The sequence below is a fragment of the Heliconius melpomene genome, chromosome 10 (assembly GCF_056956725.1).
Source record: "Heliconius melpomene rosina isolate 202511_hmr_F chromosome 10, ASM5695672v1, whole genome shotgun sequence".
Taxonomy (NCBI): Eukaryota; Metazoa; Arthropoda; class Insecta; order Lepidoptera; family Nymphalidae; genus Heliconius; species Heliconius melpomene.
In genome coordinates this window covers 1694321-1721444 of record NC_140398.1, presented here as the reverse complement: position 1 = coordinate 1721444, position 27124 = coordinate 1694321, and the positions used below count along the sequence as shown (strand labels likewise).

The 27124-nt window shown below is 32.3% G+C and overlaps 1 protein-coding gene across 2 annotated transcripts in view; it reads right to left on the bottom strand.

Moving 5' to 3' along the window:
• Positions 1-27124, bottom strand: part of Wnt2 (Wnt oncogene analog 2) — a 59075-nt gene that overhangs the window by 14413 nt on the left and 17538 nt on the right. For both annotated transcript variants that reach the window (XM_085191329.1, XM_085191328.1), the window contains exons 2-4: positions 22832-23094; positions 1757-1888; positions 1111-1208 (exon numbers count right to left, since the gene is read on the bottom strand). In XM_085191329.1, the coding sequence (XP_085047455.1) occupies positions 1111-1208; positions 1757-1888; positions 22832-22956 (355 nt within the window). In that variant the 5' untranslated portion in view covers positions 22957-23094. The remainder of the gene's footprint in view (positions 1-1110; positions 1209-1756; positions 1889-22831; positions 23095-27124) is intronic.

The window sequence follows — 27124 nt, the reverse complement described above, 5'->3', positions numbered from 1 at the left end:
GAAGATAGTGCGTTCAACTAAACAAACTCTTAAGCTTTATTATATTATACGAGTGATATAGTATGTAATATAGAAATATAGATTGGACATGCTACCTTGAAGTCTTAAGTTGTGCCTCATAATTATACGCTATACGCTTTATAGGGTAGGGTAGGCAAAAGGAACCTGGGAATCTAGTGACACTCCGTTAGAACACTTATGTTCTCGACTTAACAAAGGAATTTGAGGACAATCGTGGCATAGGTTGTGGATTCGATTTCCACTCGAGGGAATGAAATATTTAATATTTTCGATTCCTCGTTCTGCTAACGAATCAAAGCGCGGTGTTGCATTTCGCTCCAGCTCCAGCTGCTCCAGATTCAGTGGAAAGTGGGGAAAACAACAAATAAAGGTCAGAAAATAGGAAATGATATGGGGCTGTTCCTTACTCCACCAGATAATGTGATTATGATGGGTTCGAAAAAAATTAAGATTATTAAAAAAAGCTAAGACATTTCCATAATTTAACGAGCAATGTTGCTATTCTGTTCTAAATGTAAAGAAAACAGAAACAAAAAACGGAGTGTATTCACACTAGGCTCTCTCTGCCTATCCTAGTACATGCGGGGGATGCGTGAAGCTAAAAAAATATAACTTTTTCAATCACAATTTGTGGGAGGTTAAGCACACGTCTATTAAACATTGTTTCTACCAAATACGTCATGAATGACTACTTTATAGTGCACTTTACATATGTTTAAGTTTTTAATGGTTTTTGTAATCAATTATCAGATTGCCTACTGTGAAGACCATAAAATTATAATATATGACTTGGACCTTGGTTTCAAACTGAACAACCTACGATGTACAGTCGAGAACATTATAATATATGTAATATTAATATCTTTTTCTTTTTTATGTATTTTCTTTTTTTAGCTTTTTCTCTGTATCTCGTATTTTGCAGGGAAGGTAGAGTGTTAAGACACTTCGTTTCCAACGTACTGCAATATAATGAAGATAATTCATTACTTCCAGTTTAAATTGAACCTACAATCATCGCGTTTAAAGATATGCGCTGCGCTATAACGGCCTCAAGTATAACATTTAATACATTTAAAGTAAAACACTCACCTAGAGGCATAACATGTCCAAAGTCATTGCCATCTCCAACACCGGAACAGTTCCACCTGTAGCCGCCGAGTTGAGTCTTGCACTCAGCGTAAGCCATTCTGGTCATATGAAATATTTTTATATTAAATTTAATATAATACTTCATATAAAATAATTGTCAAAAATTTTAAATTTAAAGGTAAAATATGGCGAGTGAAACAAAAAACAACAAATAGTTAACTAACAAGGAACACACCTTAAATGCTCGTCATATTTTTAAAACGACAATTCACATAAAAAATATAATATAGAAAAAAGTATTACAGTACGGTCGACGAGTTGTGGCCACTCTGTAGATAGGCTTTATGAACTTTCGCACATTCTTAACTCGAGAAGAAAATATATCGAGATAAAAAAATCACAATATACTACTGTTAAAAATAATTACTCTACTAATTAGTATCGATACTTTGCCTGAGGCCAGTCATGGTGCCATGCGACTGCTAACGCGAAAGGTTGTGGGTTCCATATGCACTCAAGGAAATGAAATATTTAATATTTTCATTTACTTACTCTGACTACGAGGCAAAGCACCCAGGTTCCCGCTGCCTACCCTGCTACGTGCGGGAAACAGCGTGAAGCTAAAAAAATTAAAAAGATATTTTACCTAAGGCCATCGCCCACAGCGGCTATGGCGGCGGGCGAGGAGCGGCACATGGCGCGCTGCTTGTCGGTGAGGCCGGCGACGCGGGCGCACACCAAGTGAGCACCGAGAGACACACCACCTGATACACTGTTCCTGGAAGAGAAAATTATGTTGTTATTTTTTTTAGATATTCACGCATTTTCACTTAAAGCAGGCAATGAGAATTAAGTACTGAAAAAGTCCATTTTCCCCGGTTTTCAGCTGGATTGAAGAAAAAAGTCAACGCAAACAAAGTTGTTGTGACGATAACTTGTTTTTCATTTGTTTATATAGATGTGATAAATATGTATAATTGTAAGTAAATAAGTTATTTGTACACACATTGATGTTAATTAAGTAGAGTAGCCTTTTGACGTACAAGAGAGCATACATACTCTCTTTTACGTCAAAAGGCTAATGAGAACTATTGACAATTAGAAGATAGCGTTATAAATTGTATTATATTGTATTAAAATTTTCACGACAAATTTTTGCAAAGTGGCGGGCAACGGCTGGATGCGAAGAGCTGAAGATCGATCTCAGTGGCGTGCCAGAGGCCTATGTCCAGCAGTGGACGAGGACAGGCTGATGATGATGATGATGATGTATTAAAATTTTCACGATGTTAACATTTGTTTTCCTTTAGCGTGAAAAAATAAGAAATAAGTAATTGCTTACATAACAAAACTAGTTTGGATAGCCAAAGTAGCGTTCATACCCACGACCATCTCATATGACATGACATTTTTTTCCCATAGATCATCATCATCATCTACAACAATTTTACGCTCTTGAACTAAATACCCAACGGAGCGTCTCAACAAGCCGTAGTTACCGAAACAAATGAATTCGTTTGCCAGCCATTGAACACAATAGCGTTTGACAATATAAACAATCAAGCTATGATAGTTCCGTTGCTTACTAAATCGCTATGTTCAGTTTCCGTTGCATTGTACCCGCTAATGAATTACATCCAATTTGAGTGTACCAAAAACGGATACGCAAATTATATATGTACTCGTATGTAGAATATTCTCACAGTGGTATGAATATTTTTGGTAATTGACCTAGTCTGTATATGAAAAGTGGTGTGACGCGGAAATTACTTTAGTACTAAATAGTCGTCGCACGGATTTTTACTAAAAACGGATACGGATTTTTACGTAACATAATGTAATAATATAATTATACCGTGAAATTATTTCTTCCTTACTCTCTCTAACCTACCACTTTATGCTAAACTAAATGCCAAATTTCAATTTCCTAAGTACAGTAGTTTCGTCTGTGATTTGTCTGTTAGTCACTCAGTTACGGAAGAAATATGTACAGTTATGGAAATATTTAGATTTATATATAGATTTGGTAATATTTGTGAATAATATAATTAAATCAGTTGAATTCATTATTTTTTCTTAGCCTCTGTATATATACTTGGAACCCATTAATACCGTAAGTTGCAAGCACTAGCAATGAACTAAAGTATCGGTAATAGTCTTTAAGAATAACATACAAAAAAAATACTATTTTTTAGCTGCAAGAAAAGTAGAGAAAACTTAATATTAAGACAGTGTATTGTCCAAGCACATGACAATTTACGAGAATTTGAGTTGAGTTGTGTTTGAGTTGTTGTTTGAGTGGTGGTACTCAACTCCGCACACTGTCTCATTTGCACTAGAGCGAGAAAATGAAATAACTCATATCCCGAGTGGCAATATCTTTGAATTGAATAAGTTCCCGCTGCGCTACGTAAATATATATAACATTTCCGTTAATATTAAGTTTATTACTTTATTAGACAAATAGGAGTAGTTTATGATGTTCTAAATCTTATAGGGGAGGCATTAGAAAGATGATTTAGTGACTCTATTTCCAATTGAATATTTATAAGAAATGTTTGCAAAGTGGCGTTACGCATGTTGCAGGGTAGGCAGAGGAAACCTAGTGTTAAGACACTCCGTTTCCACGCACTGCTTACTTGTCGAAACATTGCACATTGTCAAGAGTGGCAGAGATCAACGCCACGCGTTGTCTTCTAACGAGTGCGAAAAAGTTAATCCATACATAGATCGATTTACTTATGTTTTCAATCTCCACTGGAACACCAGCGGGAATTGAAGACACAACCATCGCGTTTACTGACACACTAGACAGCCACTGCACCATGACGTCCCCTAGAAATACCATAAAAATAAAATTTCCTATTTCAGTTAGTAAACCACAAAAGCTAATATAAAACTCCGTAATGAGCTTATCGAAAGCTCCAATAAAAGCTCTAGTATTATATAGCGGTTATAAAGTTGTATTATGTTTATATGTTTGTTATTCTACATGTAAAGTCTTTTGTTTTGTTTGTATTTATCTTTTTAGTGCGTAGGAGTTGTGAATTGCCGGTCGGTCTGTCACGGCTCTCCGCTAATTGGTGCATCTCATTACCATTGATGTATTAATGAAGCTTTAACGTATTATATACGTATATTTATATAGTAAAATATATTTTTCTCTTTTAGAAAATAGAAGCTTATTCTATGATTTTTTTAAGTGTAACAGATTTTGGTTCTTATTTAATGCCCTTTTACTGTTTTAGAGCCCACAGTTGCAAAGTGTGAACGGAACGGAGAGATAAATCTGTCCCTTTTTTTTATTTTTTTATATTTATTATATTCTTTTTTTTTGTTATTTTACTATTTTTTTAGTATAATGAATTAAAGTTAATGAAGGGTAGGCAAAAGGGTAAGGTCTAGGATCTAGGGTATTCCGCAGAATTCTGGATGCTTTGCGTGCTGAGTGGCGGAACTTAACCCCGCAATTTTGAGAGTAAGTAGATCTTCGTCCAGGTAGGGAGATTTTGTATTTTTAAATAAAGCCTTTTTGTTAAAATTATTCCTTACTATGCTTGACGAGTATATTTAAAGCAGTTAAACAATGCAAATACAAGAATTATATTGTGATCATATAGGCAAATTGGCCGCCCTCCAACCAGGTGGACCGATGACCTTAAGAAGACAGCGGGAACCCGCTGGATTCAAAGGGCGCAGGACCGGACGGAGTGGCGAGCATTGGGGGAGGCCCATGTCCAGCAGTGGACCTTAAAAGGCTGATGGATGATAGGCAAATTACTAGAGTCAGGAAATGAAAAGAAATATTTCATTTCCTCGAGTGGGAATCGAACCCACAACCTATCAGTTTTATAATCACCCGCTTGCGCTACGACTAGCCTCGACCTAACTATATTCAACTAGTTAATTATACATTAGAGATACGTAGTTTAAAGCGATTTTTTTAACCGATTTCTATCAAGTTAGTTAGAAGTTAATCTTGAATTATGAACGGAAATATAATTTCTCTCGTACTGCAACAAAATCTGTATGAAACCGGTGTTACCCACTCCGTCTGTCTGTCCGTCGCTAATAATTGTATGAATTGTTGTTCTGATAACCGGACTTGGTACATTTAAAAGGGGAAGTCTGGCGAAGATGCGTTGGCTAAGTAATAAAATATAAATACATACATATCAACTTAAATATGATAGTATCAATGGCGTTGTTTTAATTAAAACTGTAAATAGCTACGAATCTGTTTAACGATAATTGTATTATTATTTAAATATATTAAATAATTATTTCCAAATAAATGAATTAAAAATATATTTGGTTAATACTCGTAGATGAAATGTTTTCCTTTGCAGGATTTGCAACCTGTATTAAGATAATATATTGACACACACCAACACGTGAATTTGAAAAAAAGAGCAATTTTTTTAAATAATTTTCTTAAAAAAGAAAATAATATTTTAAAAGAAAATATTATAATCTATAAATTCAACTACGGTACACATCTCCCAGATATACCCAAAACATTATTATACTGTTTTATCACTTAGGGCGTATAATAAAACATAATAGAGGCTGTTTTGATTTAGATTGGTCTATCTGTATAACAATGAAATATGTAAAATATCTTACATTAGCATGGCATATTCTAATTTTAATAGAAATATCAATATTATTTTGACATAATTTTAGTTTCACAATAATATTATTTAGTATAATATATATTCTCTCTATTACTCGCCTGCTCTACAATAATATAAGAAAATACGTTGTTTGATACACAAGGTAAAGACTGACAAACAATTTACAGACTAAACTATATGCTTTAGAATAAGTTTAAATTTCCATATAGGTAGGTTAGCGAGTAGCTCAGAGAACGGAAAAAAAATAATCTTGAAGTCCACGCAGCCAAAATTGCGGGCGACGACTTGTATAATCTTAGTTTAGCTTTTTATGTACGTAATAAAAATAAAATCGAATCCTTTTCGATGACTAAGATAAAAATATTATTTTATTTTATTTTATTTTTTTTATTATGGTGTTGATTACGCACTTAGGATTGTATATATTAAAAAACAAATAAAACTTTAATAGTAGTAAAATTCCAATTTTTAATAATTTTTATTTAATTAATACCAACCTTTTTTTATTTTCATAGAAATATTATTTTAATAAAGTTACTTTATGTTACACTTAAAACTAAACAATTAATAAAATCGAAAGGTTTTAAAGATAAAAAAAGATAATATCCATAAGCAACGTTTCCAGTGCTTTTGGACGACTTGACTGCAATTGCGATGATTGTGGGTCTGATTCCATTTGAAGCCATCAATAATTTTCATTATTCCATTTTCTCGCTCTTATACCTTTTACTCCAAGAAACGCCTAATTTTCGAGACTCTGCGACCAGAGTGAGAAAATAAAAATAACTTGATCCCCTGAACGTGAATCGAACCCATAACGGTCGAATTTACTTTCGTTTGTATTATTATTTATTAAGTCAACATTCCCCCATGTGTTGTAATCACTTGTTATAATTTACGTAACGACAAATTGGTATCGAAAATATATACGTAGGTTTGATACGGCGTTGAAGTCGATCCCACGCGGACCGCGCAACCAATTAATTTGTGATTTATCCAACTCGCTTTATTTATTTGTTCAATTATAGGTGAAAATTGTATGAGAAAGCGGTTTATAACATGGAAGCTGGTGCTTTAAATTATATTGTATCAATTAGGAAACCTTTTTTTTTAAGGGTTCACTAAATAAATTGCTTCATGTATGTAGCAGGGAAGGCAGAAGGAATTTAGTGTTAAAACTCTCCGTTCCTCACGCCATGCTTTGTTTGTCATGTTGCCAGAGCAAGGAAATAAAATACTTAACATAATTGCAATCAATAATATATAATTATATATAATTTATTCCTCCATATTAATTTATTTTCCATTAGTGTATATAAAATATTTAAAAATTGTCCAAGACAGTCTGTATTCAAATAGGCGAAGGTTCGACTCCTGGTATGAAAACATTTAAATCCTGTACTTAATGTTAAGTAACATGAATAAACACTATACCATTCTATAAAATAACAAAATTTATTTTAAATGATGAATTTAACGTATTAAATTATTATATTAGCATTCAAAATTAGCCTTACACTGTCAATATAAATATCCATAAAGATGTAGCAAAATCTAATCGCGATCTTTGGCACATACTGAGTTAATATAATCTGTGGTATTAATATTCATTTCTCTAATGGCCTACAATTTACGTTTATCTTCTACTATAAAGTTAAACTTGATATAAAATAATGTGTCGTTATAGAGTAGTGTTAGCGTTTTAGTGGTTTTAAAGTATTTTCTTTAGTGTTAGTATCTGTTTTATTTCAAATTAAAAACTGTTGTTTTTTAATCTTCGCAATTGTTATCAATTTTTCTAATAAAATTTTTATATAGGTAGGCTTTACGCAATTACGCTTTGTTATGCTTTGTCCCTCCCAGCAAGCATTTTTTAGCTCTAGGGATGAAAAGCTCTAGTGGAGTAATCAGACAGAACGATGCGCGAAACGCTATGGTTCTCTGCAAGCAGCCTTTTATATGTAAAGACCCCAGTCTATATTGCATAATCTAATATTCTCCACTCTCTTGTCTCCGCTTTCCGCCCTAATTCGAGTATATATTCAAGGCGTTTATTGATATTTTGAACATATAATAGACAATTTAAATCTATACCTTTATAAAGCTTAAGTCAAATAAAATTTACAAGATATTCTTAAGTCAATATAATATAACACAACACCAATCCCCGCTCCGCCTATCACCAACCATGGGTTTTAAAAGCCTCGACTCCCATTACATTGTTAAATGACAATAATACAAGCGATCCGTTCCAGCGTCCGAGATGCCGAGGATAAAGCCTCACTCGGGATGGCATTGTGATAGCGGACGCGTGACCGCCTTCAAATGGTTATGAATGAGCCAGTACTGTTAGTTTAGTGAAATTTTATAAGGGCCTTGTTTGGTTAACCTTACTTACTATTAATGGTGGTACTACTGTTAGAAAATGTACTTTTTGTTGGAAATTTCTTTTATAGGTAGGAGGGGATCGAATTTTTTTTTAAATGTTCTTTTGGGGTCTAATTACATACTATGGTCTTAATGACCATTTAGTTGTGTTGACAGTGATTTTATTTTAAGTAACAAGCAATATCTAAAATTGAACGTATTGTGTTGGAACGGAGTGTGTTAACATTAGGTTCCCTTTGTCTAACCCGCTATAAGCAGAATTCAGCATGAAACTAACAAAAATATTCAATTGGCGCACGGGGCCAGTATTAGGTACTTTCGCGGTGGCTGTGAGTTTGTTTGTAAATTTTGTAATAGTGACTATTATTATAAATTATTATAATTTTACTATATAAAAATTCTTAGTAAAAGATGTAGCTAATAAACTACAAAAAAATAGATATTTATGATATTTTTTCCTATATTCATATTTTTCAATATCAAATTTACGGAGCTGCTTAAAATCAATTTGGTCCGTTACAGTTTATAAATTTGTAGAAGTGATAAACTATTGTAGACAATTACAAATTATCATCGTTAAGAATTTCAAAGGTTATATACGTTTTGAATTTTTGATTAATATTAAGTTAACCAGTTTAGGTTTAGATTTAAATTATCGAATATTATTACAATGGACATGAATATATCTGTGAAAAATTATAATTTAAAAATTAAATTGATTAAAACTATAAATCATTTACTAATCTGAAAAAAAAAAGTATATTATACAGATTTCTATATAGAAACGATTTCTAGATATATAGAAACAATGTTATATAGAAACAAAAGTTAATGTTTGTTTGTCGTTAATAAATAATAAAAAGTTTACCATTTATCACATTATATAAAAATATTTCATTAAGGACAAACTTGTATGTACATATATTAAATAATATAATTTTCATTGATAATTTATTAAGAACATTTGGGTACAAATTGGATATTTTCGTTAAGATTCTATATGCCTGTCATTAGTAAACGGCTGAACAGATTTTAATTAAACTTTCGAAGGTAGTTTTTCCAACAGCGAATGTATAAGAGAAGATCAAAATTACTTTCTAAAGCTCAAATGTATGAGCTAAAACCTACGCAAGTAAAGTAGCGTGCAATTGATAGCTATCAACATTCAAAGTGTAATACTTACAACGTTTTGATTAATCTGTAGACTGTAGCTTACGCTCAGGGCAGGCATTAATCAGATATGGTAATAATAATTTGTAATGGCAATTTATTAATATTAGCAAATTTATTTAAACTATCTCAAATATAATCAATATGCTAGAAATGGTTTTCTGATCATTAATTTTGTTTGGTGTTTACTAGGACTGTACAACAAGGTGTAGAGTGTACTTGTCAGTATTAAATGTCTGCGGTAATAAGTCTACTTGTATTATATTAATATATTTTTTAAATTATCCTATATGAAGAGGAAACTTCATTAAGATATTCTGTTCCCTAAATTTCGAGACATTGCGTGTTGAATGGCGGAACTTAACGCCGTACTTTTCCTAACCAGAGCGAGGAAATGAAAACGATTTAAATATAGATGCTGTCTAAAACCCGTAGCGTACCCGAAGAACTTATGCGTGGGATGGTCAGTTGATATTAATAAAAATACTTATAAAAAAAATGACATATTTATTTCAATATTTTTAGTTTGTATAACTTCACAATATAGAAGGACTGAAACACAAGCACTAAATAAAGAGCCATAATTTCTGAAACAATATAAACAACATGGAAGAAACAAAAATATTTACTTAATAATGCTCGACCACTCGTAAATTTCTCTATTAGACCTTACCTGTTCAAAAGGCACCGAGCGACCGCGACGCGACGAACAAATACTCGATAATAAACAACTTATGTTTGAGATAGTTGTGCGATCTGAATACACTCGTATCATCAATTCTTTAACACTACACATGGCATTAGAAGAATGAACAACTTCTTAGTAGGTTATTAATATTTAAAAGAAATATGTAAAATTTTCATTTTATCGCTCTGCTAACGAGGCAAAACTCGGTGTTGAGTACCGCAACTGTTGAGTAGAATTGGGAAGCGGAAGTGTCTTACGAGAACGGAGTGTCTCTACACTACCTAGTGTAGCAAACCTTTGCAGCGTGAAGCTAAATACAGCGTAATTACGCTGTTACGCTGTTATATATATTAATAAAATGGTTAAATTTATCAATTTCACAAATATTTAACAATTTATGCATTATTGAATAAAATTACAAACTTAATATTAATTGAATGTGGCATATCACAAGTTGGCTGAACAACTCGTTTTATGTCTCGGTGATCGTAAAAATGTTTACTATGCCCTTCGATACAAATAATCTCTAAGCAATGTTTAAGGACGCTATAAATGTTTTGTTTTGGTTAATATTAAACTGATAATCAATAAAAATTTATGTGTAAGTCCCAAATATAAAAATAAAATAAAAAAATATTACTGGAACAGTGGTATAAAGTAATTAGCTCATTCGCCTGGTATAACGTTTTATATGTAAATATTATATATTTTTATATTTTCATGAATTTTGGGAATTAAATATTGATTAAATTTGTCATCTATCTGTGACATGATTTCAGTATTTTGTTTATATGATAAATAAAGATTACTTCATTGTAGAGGTCACAACTCATTTCCGTGAGATCCGCGAGACTGTCGTGGTGCAGCCAGTGCCACAAGTGTGTGACTGTAACCCCGACGATTGTGGGTACGACTTCCAGTCGGTCAAATGAATAAATGTTATTTATTATTATTTTCGTTTCATCGTTCTTGTCACAAGGCAAAGTTTGGTATTGAGTTCCGCCACTCAGCACACAATGCCACGAAAATATGGCAGAAAGTGGGCGACGGAGTATCTTAACGTAGGTTCCCTTTGTCAACCGTATTATATGCGGGATACGGTGCTAATGACAATATCTATAGATTTTAAATAAATCATTTAACTTTAAAAATAAGAACTTATGTATAAATGTCAAAATAAATTTTTAAAATATTTCAACACAACCTTACGCGCGTTGATGTCTAAAGCAAACAACCCTTCGAATCCTGAATAAAATTATTATATCCCATGAGCTGACATTTAATTTTATTATTATTGTTACGATTATTGTTTTAGTTAACAGGGTTATATTTTTTGGCAATAACAGTAGTATTTAACAAACAATACCAATAATAGTAGTTATTTGGCTAATGATGTTGACTGATTAATACTTTTCCTATACAAGAATTTAACGATAGAAAAAGGTATTACATTTATATTTCTTAGATGCATGACTTTGTTGGATGCCTAAATTGTTTTTAGTTTAGTTTTAATATTATTACAATTAATTTATTGATTTTTTTTTAAAGATGTCTTTTAACAAATTAAATAAATGAAGTGTGTAACGGATATTTCGATGACCATTAACTACATCTGCCTAAATATCTTAATATTTACATCATATAATAAAATATTTTGATATTCGTGGAGTGGTCAGCTTAGATAAACTACACAATCAATTAGTATGACAAAATATAGTTCTCACATTCTTTTTATGGCCGTATATTCGTCATGACACCTTCATACATAAATTCATCTCGACCATACCTCAGTCATTTCAACTGCTCTACAGGGGGTCTACCTGACCCCAATGCTAGTTCATCGGCCTTAAATAGACTGACCCAATTTCTAAATAACTAGTTATACCATAAATCATTAATTAATTATCTTCTAATAATGTTTTAGATTTATCATTTTCAAGTTAAGACGATTTGTTATGCAAAACGGACACACAATTAACTTCTATACGTGGAAATTTTAATTGGCCCCAGCTTTAATCGGCTGTCTTGACTCACGTTTACGTAAACTCAATAAATAATGATGGACAACGTCTAAATATTGTGGAATATTGGATTCCATTCAAGTGATTAACGAGTAGATTGCCGCGGGTTAATAGAATATATAAAATGACATGTTTAGACACAAATACATATGAGTCAGAATTAAGCTTTGCTATTGGAGTTAACATGACAAAATATCTAAAATAACTTATTGATTAATCAATATTTTTTGCATCCGTTTAAAATATAATAAAGAAATAGACAAATTTAACACTATATAAATATTCGAAAATGATAAATTTTGATTCTCATCATTAAATCTAATATTCTATTGATCTTACATAAAATCTCCCACCGCGTCAAGTCCCAGCCAGTGTGCTCGCATTAACATATCATTACTCTAATGTTCCAGTAATTTGTAGTGTACGTACTACACGAGTCGGCGTGTTTACATAAATCAGGGGAGTTATTTTAATGAGATTCGATAACTCCTATATCGCCCTAATGATAATATATCGTGCGTTCCGAAACGATGCATTCTTGTTCATTTGTTGCGCTTCGCTCTTGGCGGAATGCAGGGATTTTTTTTTCTGTTTGAATAGGTCTACGAATGTGTAGCGAAATACTTAAATAACATCTTCTTAGGTGGTTTTTTTTTATTCTTTATAGAATACTTTCTTTACTTTATAGAATATTTTTGTATAAACGCTGTTTTTGCATTCTATTTAAATATAGTTTGAAAATGAAATTTAAGTCTTAGAGACATTATGAGTAGTTAAGTGAAGTATATACTTAATCACATACGTGGTTCAGCCTATAAAATTAAATTTATAAACTTTTTTTTAGCTTCCCGTAGTATCCCGCACACAGCAGGATATCCGCTGAATTCTGAAAATACCGTGTGTTGAGTAGCTGAAGTCGACGCCACGTTTTACCCTATTACCAGGGCGAGGAAATGAAAATGAACATTAATAATTAATAATTAATTTTCCTGAATCGGAACCGTACCCACAAGAGTTCTGTTATCACACGCTCGTATCACTGCGTCACGACTGCCTCAACATAAGATATATTAATATTATAATCAATATTATTTACAAAAATGTAAGTTTTTATTTAAATATTGTACAGAACATAGCGGAAGATATCATGAACTTACGTAATATTTTATCAAGAAAAGAGTCTCTCTCACAATACAGACCACCTCGGATCCCGCTAATTCTTATTTATTTTATTTGCCTCGTGGCTATTCTTTGAAGATAGGGCATTTGCATGGTTCGATCGGAATTTTTTAAGATGAATCCAGATTCTAAAAACGTTCCCTTTGTTCCGAACTGAGATGAGAACATTTTTACGATAAAATCATCATTTTTTGACAAAACTCGTAAAGTTTTATGACATTTAAAACAATCGATAACATTGTAGAGTTTGAGTAATATATTTTGTAAAATGGACCACCAAAGCTGAATAACTCTATCTATTGCACAAATAACAGTATTTTTTTTTCATTTTATTGTTTGTGATAACCAAATGTTTGGGCCATTTAAGCTACGGTCTTTTAGCTTCACCGCATCCCGCACATACAGCAAAGGGTAGGCAGGGATAATCTGATGGTAAGATACTAATTACGTTACTTTTAGCCCAGGTTCGCGTTGAATGGTGGAAGGCCACGCTTTGTTGTCTTATTAGAGCGAAGAATTCAAGATAACTGATGTTTAAAGAAATAAAAATATTAAACACTTCATACCTCCAAGTGGGAATCGAACCCACAACCGTTCAGCTACAGCCTACAGCCTACAATCGGACAATGTGCTGCTGCGCCACGATGGTCTCACCGACAAATAGATTTAATAAAATAGACCACCAAAGCTGAATTAGTGTTTATTGCACAAATAACAGCATATTTATTTTATTGTTGTGATAACCAAATGTTTGACCACTTTAGACTAAGTTACATTTAAGCTTAAAAGGTATTTGCGTAATATGTAAGGTGACGAAAAGCTGCTATTTAGATTGAGATTGCTGAGAGAGAATATTTACTTGAGTGTTTTTGGCTTTTGGGAAAATTGAGAAAAATATGATATAATAATTTAGAAATTTTTCAAGTAACGATTCTGTTGCGGCGTTGAGTTTCAACTCTCAACATGGAATATTTCAAGAAATTGCCCAAAAATGGGAAACAGAAGTGAAAATGGGAAGGGGTCTTAATACTAGGTTCCCAGGTTCTCTTTGGCTACCCTGCTACGTGCGGGAAACAGGTACGTAATGTCCTCAAAATTGAGTTATGTGTGGGAAATGGAACGTCTTAGTAGGTTCCCTCTGCATATTCTGCTATGTCCGAAATACAGCAAGTAGTTAAATAAATAAATAAAATATCTGAGTATAATAAATTGTGTTAGCTTATTTGTCTCGTAATTTAGTATGTCACAAGCATACAAGAATGTGTAAATACTCTTTAAGGCTTACTCTTTATGGGTAACTTCGTAAATTCCAAGATCATGTTATAGATTACTTGGCGCTACGAAACACTAATTTTATCGAGTACTAGCGACCCTATTGCGGCTTCGCCCGCTTTAACTACTGGATTATTCATATAATGTATGTTTGCAAAGCACTTAAGATAATGTGAAAATTAATTAAACCCTAATGCAACCCGCATTTTCGTAGTTTCAATACGGATTTTCCAATTGTTTTACACAGCAAGGATTTTTTAGTAGGTACCGTAATTTTAAACCTGTGCTACTAATCTTTTCAAGTACTTATTAAAATATATTTAAATTACTATTTTTAGATAGTTAAATGACATTAAATAATACATTCAACTCGAATTATCCAATACGTGCAAACGCATCTAAATCTTCGTTGCTATAAAGGCAGGCGGGTTTTTTTTTTTCGAGCTTTTGGTTAATGCTGAAGAAGGTATTCTGTCCCTGATGAAAAGCAAGCACTACATGGCTGCCTGTGACGAAAATTAAATAGAATGCATCGGCCGGGAATTGAACCCGGGCTACCCGCGTGGCAGGCGAGCATTTTACCACTAAACCACCGATGCGTGTAAGGCAGGCGGGCACGGCGGACTCGCTTGTATAAGCATAACGTCGCGAGGCGCGTTTCGCAGCAAGGATTTTTTGATATTGTAACAACTTCTAAAGTACTCATTAAAATGAAAAACAGAAAAGACAGTTTTGATCTACATTAAATGGCCAACGTAACTAATATACTTATTTATATGCTGAGAGTAAGGGATAAGTGAAACTTGACTCGATACAGTTGATGTGTGAACGGCGTCATGTGTCAATAATTAAATGCGTTTTTCTCTAAAACTATTCGCAATTTCGAAATAGTTTAAAAAGCAAATTTTATCTTCGTTTAACGTAGAAATTTAATAAAGTATTTTAAAGGATAAGGATTAATACCATTATGGAAAAATATCCCTCACAATAAAAAATATATTGAAATTACTATTTTTAGACAGAAATATGATCACTACACGTTATTCTTAAAAGATAAAAATATGCTCTCGCGGACTTTTTTGTAGATCTTATTAAGAGGAACAATACTCCAGTACATTATTTTCATGTACGACTTACCATTAAAGCAGCGCATGCGCGAAAGTGTCTCAACGGGTAGAACTTTAGACACATTTATCGTATTTATGTTAATTTACATAAGAATGTACAAATAATAAACTATATATAAACCTTCCCTGAGAAATACTCGACCTAATGGTGAAAACCGCATAAAAATCCGTTGGGTGGTTTAGAAGAAGAAGAGTTAGAAAGTTCAGACAGACACGAAAAGCGACTTTGTTTTATAAGATATAGGATGTAGTAATTAGCAATCAATTAATGGTTATTCTACATATGGAATAAAGCAAAGGAATATGTCTTGTCGTTTTTTAGATATAACATTAAGTTTTTTTAGAAATTATAATTGTATAGTTAAATAAAAAATTTGATATCCGTCAATAATACATCGTTAAACTGAAACGTTGGTAGGTTCAATTCTCACTCATTGGATTGAGTTATATTCATTTTCTTGGTCTAGTAATAAGATATGGCGCCAAGCTGAGTTGCAGTACTGAATGCGTTATGTCTCTTTTTGTTTCTATCGTTGGTGCGTGGGGAACGGAGAGTTTTAATACTAGGAACCCTTTATTTACCTTGTAATATATTATAATATTTATTTTCCCAAATTTTCAATATAACCTAGAAATTAACATTGGACATTACCACTTAAAGTTAAAATTAAAATTTGTCATTAAAAGTAAACCGTTGGCCCCAACAAAGAATACGAGTATAATACATAATATGTAATAACACGTAATGGCAGTCTGTCCGCGGCCCGCAGACCGTGTCGCATTGTCTGTCCGTCCATCCGGCCAGTAATCATATACTATTATCTTGTATCGAGTTACTTCGTTATAAGCGACGTTTGTGGAATTGTGTCAGTCACATGTCACTTTTTTTTTTTTGGTATTCATGAAATTCGGGTTTGTTTAGTTTTACTATATGATTGTGAACTTGATTGTGGAGGTACAATTTTCGATATTTTCTAACATGCTGTATCTTGTATATGATAGAGTAGACAGAAGGAACCCAGTGTTAAATTGTCACTCAATTTTGGAGAAATTGTTTGTTGAGGAGAAAATAAAAATAACTCATTCTCACGAGTTCAAATCGAACCCATAACGTTGCAGTTAGAGACTGCCAGTGCGACATGGAAGTCTCGAATCTTAAAAATTGTTATGTAATGGCATTTTTTTGAATACTTAAAGAATCTTTCATAGAAATAAATTGTAACGTAAGCTGGAATTGTTCTTACAGTTCTACATTTTAGATCATTGCCAGATTTTATCAGCAACTCAGTGTGTCAATGTTATTTTTGTTTTATGAATGAGTGACTCATAGTGTGTTGACTCATTGGAAAATATGTGTTTGTGACGTTACATTGGAAAACACTAAAGCGACTTCACGATTTCTAGGTAGTAGATAGAAGGAACTGAGTGTTAAGGCACTACGTCCTCCTATTTTCTGCCCAAACTTGAGACATTGTACGCTGAGTCGCGGAACTTAACTGCTCTATCAGACACTTGTGTATCAGATTGGTGACATAAAAATAAATTAAATATAATCATTTACCCGAATGAGGATCGAATCCACAATCGTCACCCTTACAGTAACACGCATTCCTACCCTGCTTTGTGCGGGATACAGCCTGAAGCTGAAGTAAAGACGGTAAAGTAAAAAAAGACAGATTTTGCGTGTATATCAAGATTATCATTCTTTAAATTAATGAAATACCAGAATTATATGACGTGTCTTACCAAGACCAACCAAGAACGTTACTTCCAAATTTTTAATGAAATTTCTTAATAAAATGAGTCCTTACCTTATTAAGCCACTAGAAATATAAATTAACTTTGAACTTCGTGCGTTAGAGCACAGATTATATACATTGAGACTGCATTAACTCACTCAACGTGAGATTACATACTATTATCTATATTTAAGGTAATAGAATATAAGGTGAAGTGCACTCTAAGCCTATTACGCGCCATAATAAATGTAAAACCTTATGATTTTTATGGGATTCACTGATTACTGTGTGAAAGTTCTTTGAACTTTAGCTTTTCGAATATTTTTAATCTTATTTGATAATGTTAATTTAGTTTTACTTAGAATGTTTTATTAAAACGAAATTAATATAAGAGAATATTATATTATTTTAATGTTAATTTTAAGGCCAGTCGTGGCGCCGGGCCACAAAGTGTGACTCGTTTCGCTCGCTCGCTCGTTCTGGTGTCGAGGCAAAGCGCGTCGTTGAGTTCCGCCACTCAACATTTAACAAATGGAAATATAAACGTAAATAAATATTTCACTTCCTCGAGTGGGGATCAAACCCACAACCAGTAACGTTACAGTCACACCCTTGTGCCGCTGCGCCACGACGGTCTCTAAAAAATGTTTTTTTTTAATGTTTCATATTTCGAATCGAACCTACTTTCCTAAAGTTATTAGCGAAATAGAAAAAAGCAATATTTTTTAAATAATTGCTAATAATTATTTTTTAATAAAATTACTCTAACATAGATTTGAAATAATAACTTCATTTTACGACAAATAACTTATTATATTAAGTAGTCTTGTTAAGACCTTGCATTGTTGTAAAATATTTGCATGTATAGTTATTTAAGAACATATATATGTGCATGTGTGTGTTACAAAACGAGACATTGAAGACATTTACTAAGCCGGTAGATTTTTTTACGGAGTTAATATCCTTTGGTTAAATTAAGAAATGAATAACAAATAGTACGACTATAATACAGGTTTTATAGTCGTATTATTTTTTATAACGTGACGCTGTATCCTGTACATAGCAGGAAACGGAAACTTAGTGTTGAAAATTTTCGTTCTCTACCTTTCGCTGAATTCTAGAAGCATTTCGGGTTGAGTGGCGTAAATCAACGCTGCGCTTCGCCTCCTTATCAGAGCGAGGAAAATTTAAATATTAAACATATGATCCCTTCAGGTGAAAATGAAACCCAGAACCTCTCAAATTGACAGTTTGTGCTTGACAGGCTTCATAATACTAAGGCATCTATAAACATGAAATCACAACAGTGGGGTAAAATAAATTATTCATAAGGCATGTTATCACTGCGCCTATACGACTTTTGACCTATCGACAACACTCTGTCCCTTAATTGGCCAGTCAACGCCGCAGGCGATGTTGTAAATAAACATAGATTTTAATATAATTATTAGGTATAATCCATATATTAGAATAATTTATCTTACCCAGTACAATTCTCACGTTTGAAGAACAATAAAATGGTAGATATATTGATATTAGTTATAATATTTATCACTTAGCGTAATAAATAATTGATTAATAGCATAATTGTTTCTATTGTTTGTGTCCGTTTCAATATTTACGCGTAACCTATTTAGTTTAATTGGAAAATATGTGGATTTTATTATTTAAGTTATTGCTGACGTTGGTTATTGTAGCCTAAAGTGAGGTGTTGACTGACTACCTGGAAATGCAAATTGTTATAAAATCTTTGATATTGGCAAATCAGTCTATGCTACGTTTTTAGCGGAGTTTTTACTATACTGTCTTTTTTTCAACTTCACGGTGTGTGTTTTTCATTCCCCACTTTTTGCTGAAACGTGAGGCGTTAAGCCACGCTCTGCTTCGTCACCAGAGCGGAGAAGTGAAAATGTTAAATATTCTTTTTCCCCGAGTGGGAATCAAACTCACAACCGTTGCGCTTACGAGTGTAGTCACATCCTAGTGCCACTGCGCTACGGACGGCCTCTATATTTTAAACGTTTTCGTTTTCAGTTTCCCGTGGATATCGAACCTACAATCATTGTGCTTACACTTAGGCGCTGTTCTACTGTATCCCGATGATTTATAAGATTTTTTTTACACTATATTGCATATAGCAAGATAGACAAAGATAGATAGTCCATACGCCACTTACCGCCCAATTTATAACAACTTATTTGTGGAGTGCCGGAACTCAATGCTTGCGCTTTATCTTTTTAGCAAGGATATAAAAATACTTCTTTTTCCAAAGTAGAAATTGAACTCACAACCGTCGTATTTACAGATATTGTGCTACAACGGCCTTCAATGTTTTATTCGACATTGCCTAAAACAAGGTATTCCCGCAACAATAGCACTAAAAGTTTTCGATTAAGACAGACGTACGTATTATAAAGTTAATTTTTACTTTACGACTTTTCGCCTTTAACTCAAAGCGTTAACAAGAGTTGCGGCCAAGATGAGTTCATTAAATTTTACCGCACTTAATTTATTTTTAATGCGTCGTAAAACTTTAGAACGTTTTCGCCGTTGGAGGTTGTAAGCGCATACCAATCTATATATTTCGTCCGCTGATTTTCGTAATATACGCTTTGTTAAAGTAATTTCCTATAAGATTCAAAACGTTTTTTGTAAATTATTTTCATTGAAATGCTTTGGTAATAAGACAAAAAAAAATATAATCGGGGCCTTTGCAGTCGTTCGTTATCCCGTACCACGGCCGTCTTGAAAATATAGGAATACGTTTGCAAAGCACGTCACAATTTATTAATACTAAAACAAGAACCCTTTAACCGATCATGGGAACCATTAAGATAAAAAAATACCGCAATACATTCAGTAACTGACAAGGTTCCAAGAAAACTTATAGGTAATTCCAACTAGTAGGCCATTTAGGTAAGTTTTTGCTATGACTAACTTCTGCCATTAATACATTTTTCTTGTAATAAAATTAACATCCTTCTTTATTCCTGGTATGTTTATTTATAATTACTTCGATATCGTTATAATGCATTTCGTAGAAATTTTAATATAAATAAATTCTTTTTATCTACACGTTCAGGGTAGATGGTCTTTCTTATTAATATTAACTTCTTTTTTTGTTATATATAACTGTCAAAAATATAAGTATAAAAAACTTTTATCTACATTTAAAGCTGAATTCGTATAAAATTCGAGTTTATTTATTAATTAATTTATCACAATATACTTCTATATTTTTAATATACTAAATTTCCTTATTTTATGCCCTGGAGTTACTGAACGTCACTCATGGCAACCACTCCAACTCTTATTCGTTTCTGTGTCCACCCGAATGTGGCTCATATACCCAAAAAATCATTTCGCAGTAAAGTCACGTATACATAATACATATGAAAGCACATAATTATATAGAACATCACGGGAGGGACGTTGAGTTAACAGTTTTTCCAGTGAAGTTGAGAGTTGAGGTTTGCCCCCGCAAGAGGAAAACTGATGGTAGGTAGAAAGGGACAAAATACTCCGTACTTCGCTTTTCCGAGCTCTAAGCATACGTGTTGAGTGGCGAAATTCAACAAGCGACTAAATGAAAATTATTAATCCCTCTTAGTGGAATCCACAACGATTATAGCTAAAATATATGTATATTAATATTTAAATATAAACTAAACGTTAGCTTGTTTAAGGTGAACTGCAATTTCCAGTGTCAGAGAACAATGACGAAATAAATACGGAAGATGACTGATAAGTAACATAAAAAGCCTTAGTTCGTGCAAGAATGAAGTGAGACGAGCTCCAAGTTTGCTTGAAAAATGATAATTGGTCTTCTTTGAGATACCAAATATAAATACGATTTAAGAGCGGATGTGCTTGATTTTTATCTTATTTATACATCTTTTGATGATATAATATGTTTTTAATATGTTGTAATAAGTTAAGATGTAGAGCGGTTAGTATAGGTTTATTACATGGCAGTTGGACGTTGAAATACGTAATTGGGCGAATATACTCGTATATATTTTTATAGTTTTTTATGTTCTGCATATAAAATGGGTAGACAGGGGAACCTAATTTTCCGATAAAAAATCGAGATATTGCGAGCTCAATCCTGCGCCTTGTTTTGTTACGAGACCGTTGTAGTTTACAGTGAGACACTATACATACTTCTACGCCACGGAATATTTTTTTTAAACCACAACAAGTGATCTTCCTGCAAAATTTTTATATAATATTGTGTAATTTTTATTCCTTTTCTCTTTAAATGAAAAAATGTAATAGTGTTATTGTTTTTGTATATAAAGAAATAAAATAAACTACGCTCAATTCTATCAAAACGTTTGAATTTTTTAATAATTCATAAGATTTTATCCTTATAGAATTTTAACTGGATTCTTTGAATATGCTCCCAGGAAGCTCAATTTTTTATCAAAGCGCGCCTTTATAATATGTAGAGAAGAGCTTTTGTTTGTTTTTTAACCTCAAAATTGGTTTATCCGGTTTCTTATATTCGCAATTTATTGAACTTAATTATAGTGCACAGTACTATTATCTTTTGTACACAAAAAAGGAGGTAACCGATCATATTTTCTAAATTTGTTTAAGTAACTCGATATGAATTCATTTTGTAATTCACCATATAAGAGCAATTGTGTCAATTAGAATTTAACAACGGTTATGAATTTAAGCGAAACAATGTCTTGGTAAGTATATTTTAGAGGTTATTTTAGTAATTATATTAGGACAATCATTTAGAAGTTGAAGCATTTAATTGAACATGATGCAGTGATTGCAGGTTGAAATACTATTGAGAATCAGGCAGGTTGTGAGTTACATTCGGGGAAATGTAATATTTTGAAACGTAAGCAACCTTAAACTACAAGGATTATCCTTCTACATAGAATCACGAGACAAATATCACAAAATTATTATATAGACAATTAATATTTAAATTTATCAAGTTTCCTAAATTTAAATAAAGTTTAACTTAAACTTAAACCTTGTTTAAACCATTCTTCTGAATAATGATGTATCGGTGGATTAATTTAGTATTATATTGGCCACGGTCTTCCAATTTGTAACAACTTGGCAGCGATTGCTAATTCATTTGGATATAAGCTACAAGCAGGTAGACGATCGGTCGTTTTTTTAGAAGTAGCTTGTACAAGTATATTATTATCTCTTTGAGCAAATATTTAATATACTAATTAAGTTATAATTCAATAGTTTTTATGTTGTTTCTAAGAATTGTAATTTAATTGACTTTATAGTGGCCTACTTTTGGCCTTATCAGCCAATTATTACAGTTAATTTTAAAAATATTAATTTTTAGTTATTAAACATCCGTTTTTTTTTTATATATTTAACCCTTTTGTGCCCCAGACCCACGACTGGTAGAGTGATAGAGTGATGCACTTCTGTATTATCCTTTTTACAAAGATTTTACGGAGTTACGGGCTAGAACTAGTTATAAAATATAATAAAACAAAAAAAAAAAACTCACCGTACAGACAGCAGAATAATGAAAGGCACAAGCAAAAACACGAATCGCGTTGTTATCGCATTACTTTGTCCAGTTTTCGTCGACGCGCGTACCACTGGGCTCGCGCGACGCACGCATTCCAACATGGTTTCACATCCTAATTATTTATTTCGTTTTTTATCATTTTGAACTAATTTATAAGAAATTTTCACCGGCACTGTCACTGGCACACTTCTGTCAAACACTTTTTTCTGTAAACTCTTGACATCGTAGGTTTTTTGTCTCTGAAATTAAATTAATATAATATTAATTTTTAAGTAGTCTAGTAGCACAGATATCGTTAATGTATTCGTAATACATACTAGTATATGAATAATTCAAAGAGTTGATATTATAAGTGGACTAATGATTATTATTGGTCATACTCTTTTGATTTGCTTTTTTTCATTTAGTAAAGATATTTACTGGACTCGAAACGATTTATTTTAAAAGTATACAGCCAAAATAACTACATACATATTATTTAACTGAAAAACAGAATAATTTAAATTATACTAGTCCAGCTCCAGTAATTTACTGGTAACTAATGAAGATTTAAGCTTTACAGGTTCTGGCGCCGTCAACAGATCAGCTCGATGCTACTATATTACTTAATTGTCACCTAAGCTACGGAGCACCAAGGTAAGCGCTAAGTTTCATGATAATGGAATTAATACATTTGATGTCGTCTTGGTTTCGATTCCCACTCGGGGAATGAAATATTTAAAATTTTCTTTTAATCGTTCTAGTAAGGAGGCAAAGCTCGGCGTTGACCTTCGCCATTCAATACACAATGCTTTGAGGATTAGGCGAAAAGTGGGCAGTGGAAGTGTTCTAATGGACTTTAAATCTAAATTCCTACCTTTTGCCTACTCTGATATATAAAATATAATAAAAAAGAATCATTGCAAGTGGGATATATGCATAGTTTCTTTACATAGTTACTAGGTTTCATTACATAGTTACAGGTCGACCTAATAAAAACGTGTTAAAAATCACAAATCTATTTTAGAATGACGTGACGTGTAATTACAAATGTTTATATAATAAATATATCAGAATAACAGTTAAATGTTTGTACGTACATACATACATTCATACATACGGTCGTCACTCGTCCTTTATAGTGATTAGCATCTTGTTATGCCTATTATAGCTTTGACACATTTTCTTATTTAGTATTTTTTATTATACGGTTATTTGTAATATTAAAACAGTAAAAAAAGGGTTTCGTAGCATCTGATTGTAAACGCGACAGTTGTGGGTTCGATTCTCACTCGGGAAAATAAATTATTTAAATTTCCTCGTTCCGCCACTCTGTATGCAATGTCTCGAAATTTACACTCTTTTGCCTATTTACTGCCCAACTAAGTATATAAGCTCCCTCTGCTTACACTGTTTTATGTGGAAAACAGCGTGAAGCCAAAAAATTTATAGGTACATATGTTAAATAAGTTAAATGTAGCGTAAATATTGTGACATTCTCTTCGTTACTTGAAATTAACAAGTGAACAACTGACAGAATATTCCTGGCCTAGTATCAACCATGGCAACACACGATTACTATATGAAAATCTCGAAGATTTATAAATTATAATATGGAATTTAGATAATTTCGTGTATTTATAATTAATACTTTTAAAAAGAGCGATTAAGTCAATAGAAATTATACCTTCTGACTTAGTCTCTATACAATCTACGTAATACGTAAAATACGTAATGCAACACTAACAACTGCTAATAAAACAAATAAATATTACAGTTTTGACGCCACTGTGCTGTAACCGACAAGTGGAAAGTTAGAATGTATTTTATAAATGTAATACCTAATATAATATCTAGTTATATCTCCTTTGAAATTTAATTATATTTTATTATAGTAGGTATAAGTATTCGATAATTTTGGGTTCAAGTCTCAGTTGAAGAAGAAAGGTGCCAAGCTGAAATTAATATTCAGGTCTATTTGAGTACAAAAAATAAAGACATCAACGCACTTACCACTAGGTTCCCTCAGCCTACCTTGCTGTAAGCGTATCTTTTTAAGCTGCAAAATAACTTAAAGCCTTCTTTTGTTGGTAATAATAGCTCGTTACACTAGTTTATGTGACGGACTCGTATCTTAAAACATATTTAGATAATTAGAGTTGCCTTGACATTTTTAGCAGTTCAACAGTAGCTTTTAAAAATAAGTATTAATTATTTTCATTTTCCTACTCTGGTAACTAATTCTCGATAAGGATAATTTTTACTTTTTCATATAGGATCAGGATATATTTTAGTTAATAGAATCATGGTTTTCACGAATCTATTTCACATTATAGGGCAGGCAGAAGGAACCTGGGAACACTAGGGGTGCTTAGACACTCTGTCCCCATTATGATACTTTGGTTTTTCACTGCCGAATTCTGGAGGCATTGCGTGTTGAGTGACGGAGCTTAATGCTGCACTTTGTCTCGTTAAATTTATATTCAGACAAATAAATAGATTTTTAGAAACATTTAAATAATTATTTATATAAAACTTGTTTCAAAACATTGATTTCTTGTTTACGATCAGGCAGGCATTCACGATTCACGACTAACCAACTTTATTACTATTGTTATCTGTAACAATATAAATTAAATTAAAACTGTCTTCTAGAATTACATTGTTTATTTGTATTAATATGGAAATAGATTGGACAAAATAATATTTTGATTCTTTTCCTACTCTAGATATTATTCTTTAATACAAAACCGGCCAAGTGTGAGCCGGATACACGTACGAAAGTTTCGTATCTTTATATCTATAAAAACGACTAAAAAATCATGTTTATTGTATGGGTATTATGTTTATTGTACCCTTAAATATTAATTTTATTGTTTTAGAAATACGTCATCTGTGTTCATGAGTTCATGAGATACAGCCAGATGACAGACGGACAGACAGACATATAAACATTGAAGTCTTATCTTTTGTATTAGTGATTTTTATAATCTGAGGTAATAGCACGGTAGTCGGCTCCTGTGATTGTAAATTCGACGTTTGTGTTTGTGAATACTCGGGGGAAAAAAATATTTTAAGTTCCGCACTCTCTCCTCTCCTCTTCTGCTCTGGTAATAAGAGAAAGCTTCGCTTCGCTCACGAAATGTCGCGACAATTGGTCTGTCTGGCGCGTATATATGTTCCTTACTTTCGTAGAAATCAAAGGTTAATAATATGAATAGTTCATATATTTAAGTTAACAAGAAAATACAATTATCGTTATGTTCATTTTGTGTTTAAATCGTTGCATTATGCGGGAATTACTGTCAAGTGAACTGTGGAAGTTACAATTATTCGTTCTTTTATATTATTGTTATAAGCCGTATGCTTATAAAGGTTTAAGAGGTAATTGAAATGCTAAATTTGCTAGATGGAACAAGAAAAAAGTATACTTTAATACGTATTACAGCAATAAGCCGTATGTGTTCGTATCGGGTTCGGGTTCAAATGCTGCTACGTTAAAATTGTTGTATGTTTTCTAAAAAATAATTTTCTTTTCAACTGTAGAATAATGCCACGCTGACTCTTTTTACTAGAACAAGGATATATAATAAATTTATTTCTACGAGTAGGGAACGATTCCTATAGGAACGGAGTGTTTTAACACCAGATAATCGTAATGATTTATCATTCCATTTGCTACGACTTTGCAAATAATAGATTATAATAAGAAATACATACTTTTATCCATCAGAGTTTTCCTTTTAATAAATAAAATAACCTCAACATATCTTAGGAAGCACCATAGATAGAATAACTGTGAGTAAGCTTTAACTTGGATTGTATATCAGCTTACAATCAGACACTGGACGTTTACACGTATCTCAGGAACTACGTAAACCTGACCGGGCTCGGTGCTATTTGTTAACTATCGACAAAAGATATGTAGCTATCTATGCACGTTGAAGTATTAATGCTACGATTTTACTTTGTTAGTTTTAGAGAAAGCACTGGATATATAATTTGAAATAAATTTTCTATGGTTTTAGAAAATTAACATAAAGGTATTATTTTTTGAAAAGCACATTTTTATGTGCTTATTATTTTCATTTCATTTAAATCAATTAAAAGGTTATAAAATAAATTAAATGAATTACACATATTTACACTATATATAGTAACTGTTTAGCTACAATTAAATTTAAAGATAAATTAAATACTTAGAGATGTTAAATTTAACCACAAGTCTTTTATCAATTCAATTCAATTATTCTAAGTACAAATTTGGTAAGAAAAAATGTTTTCAGATTT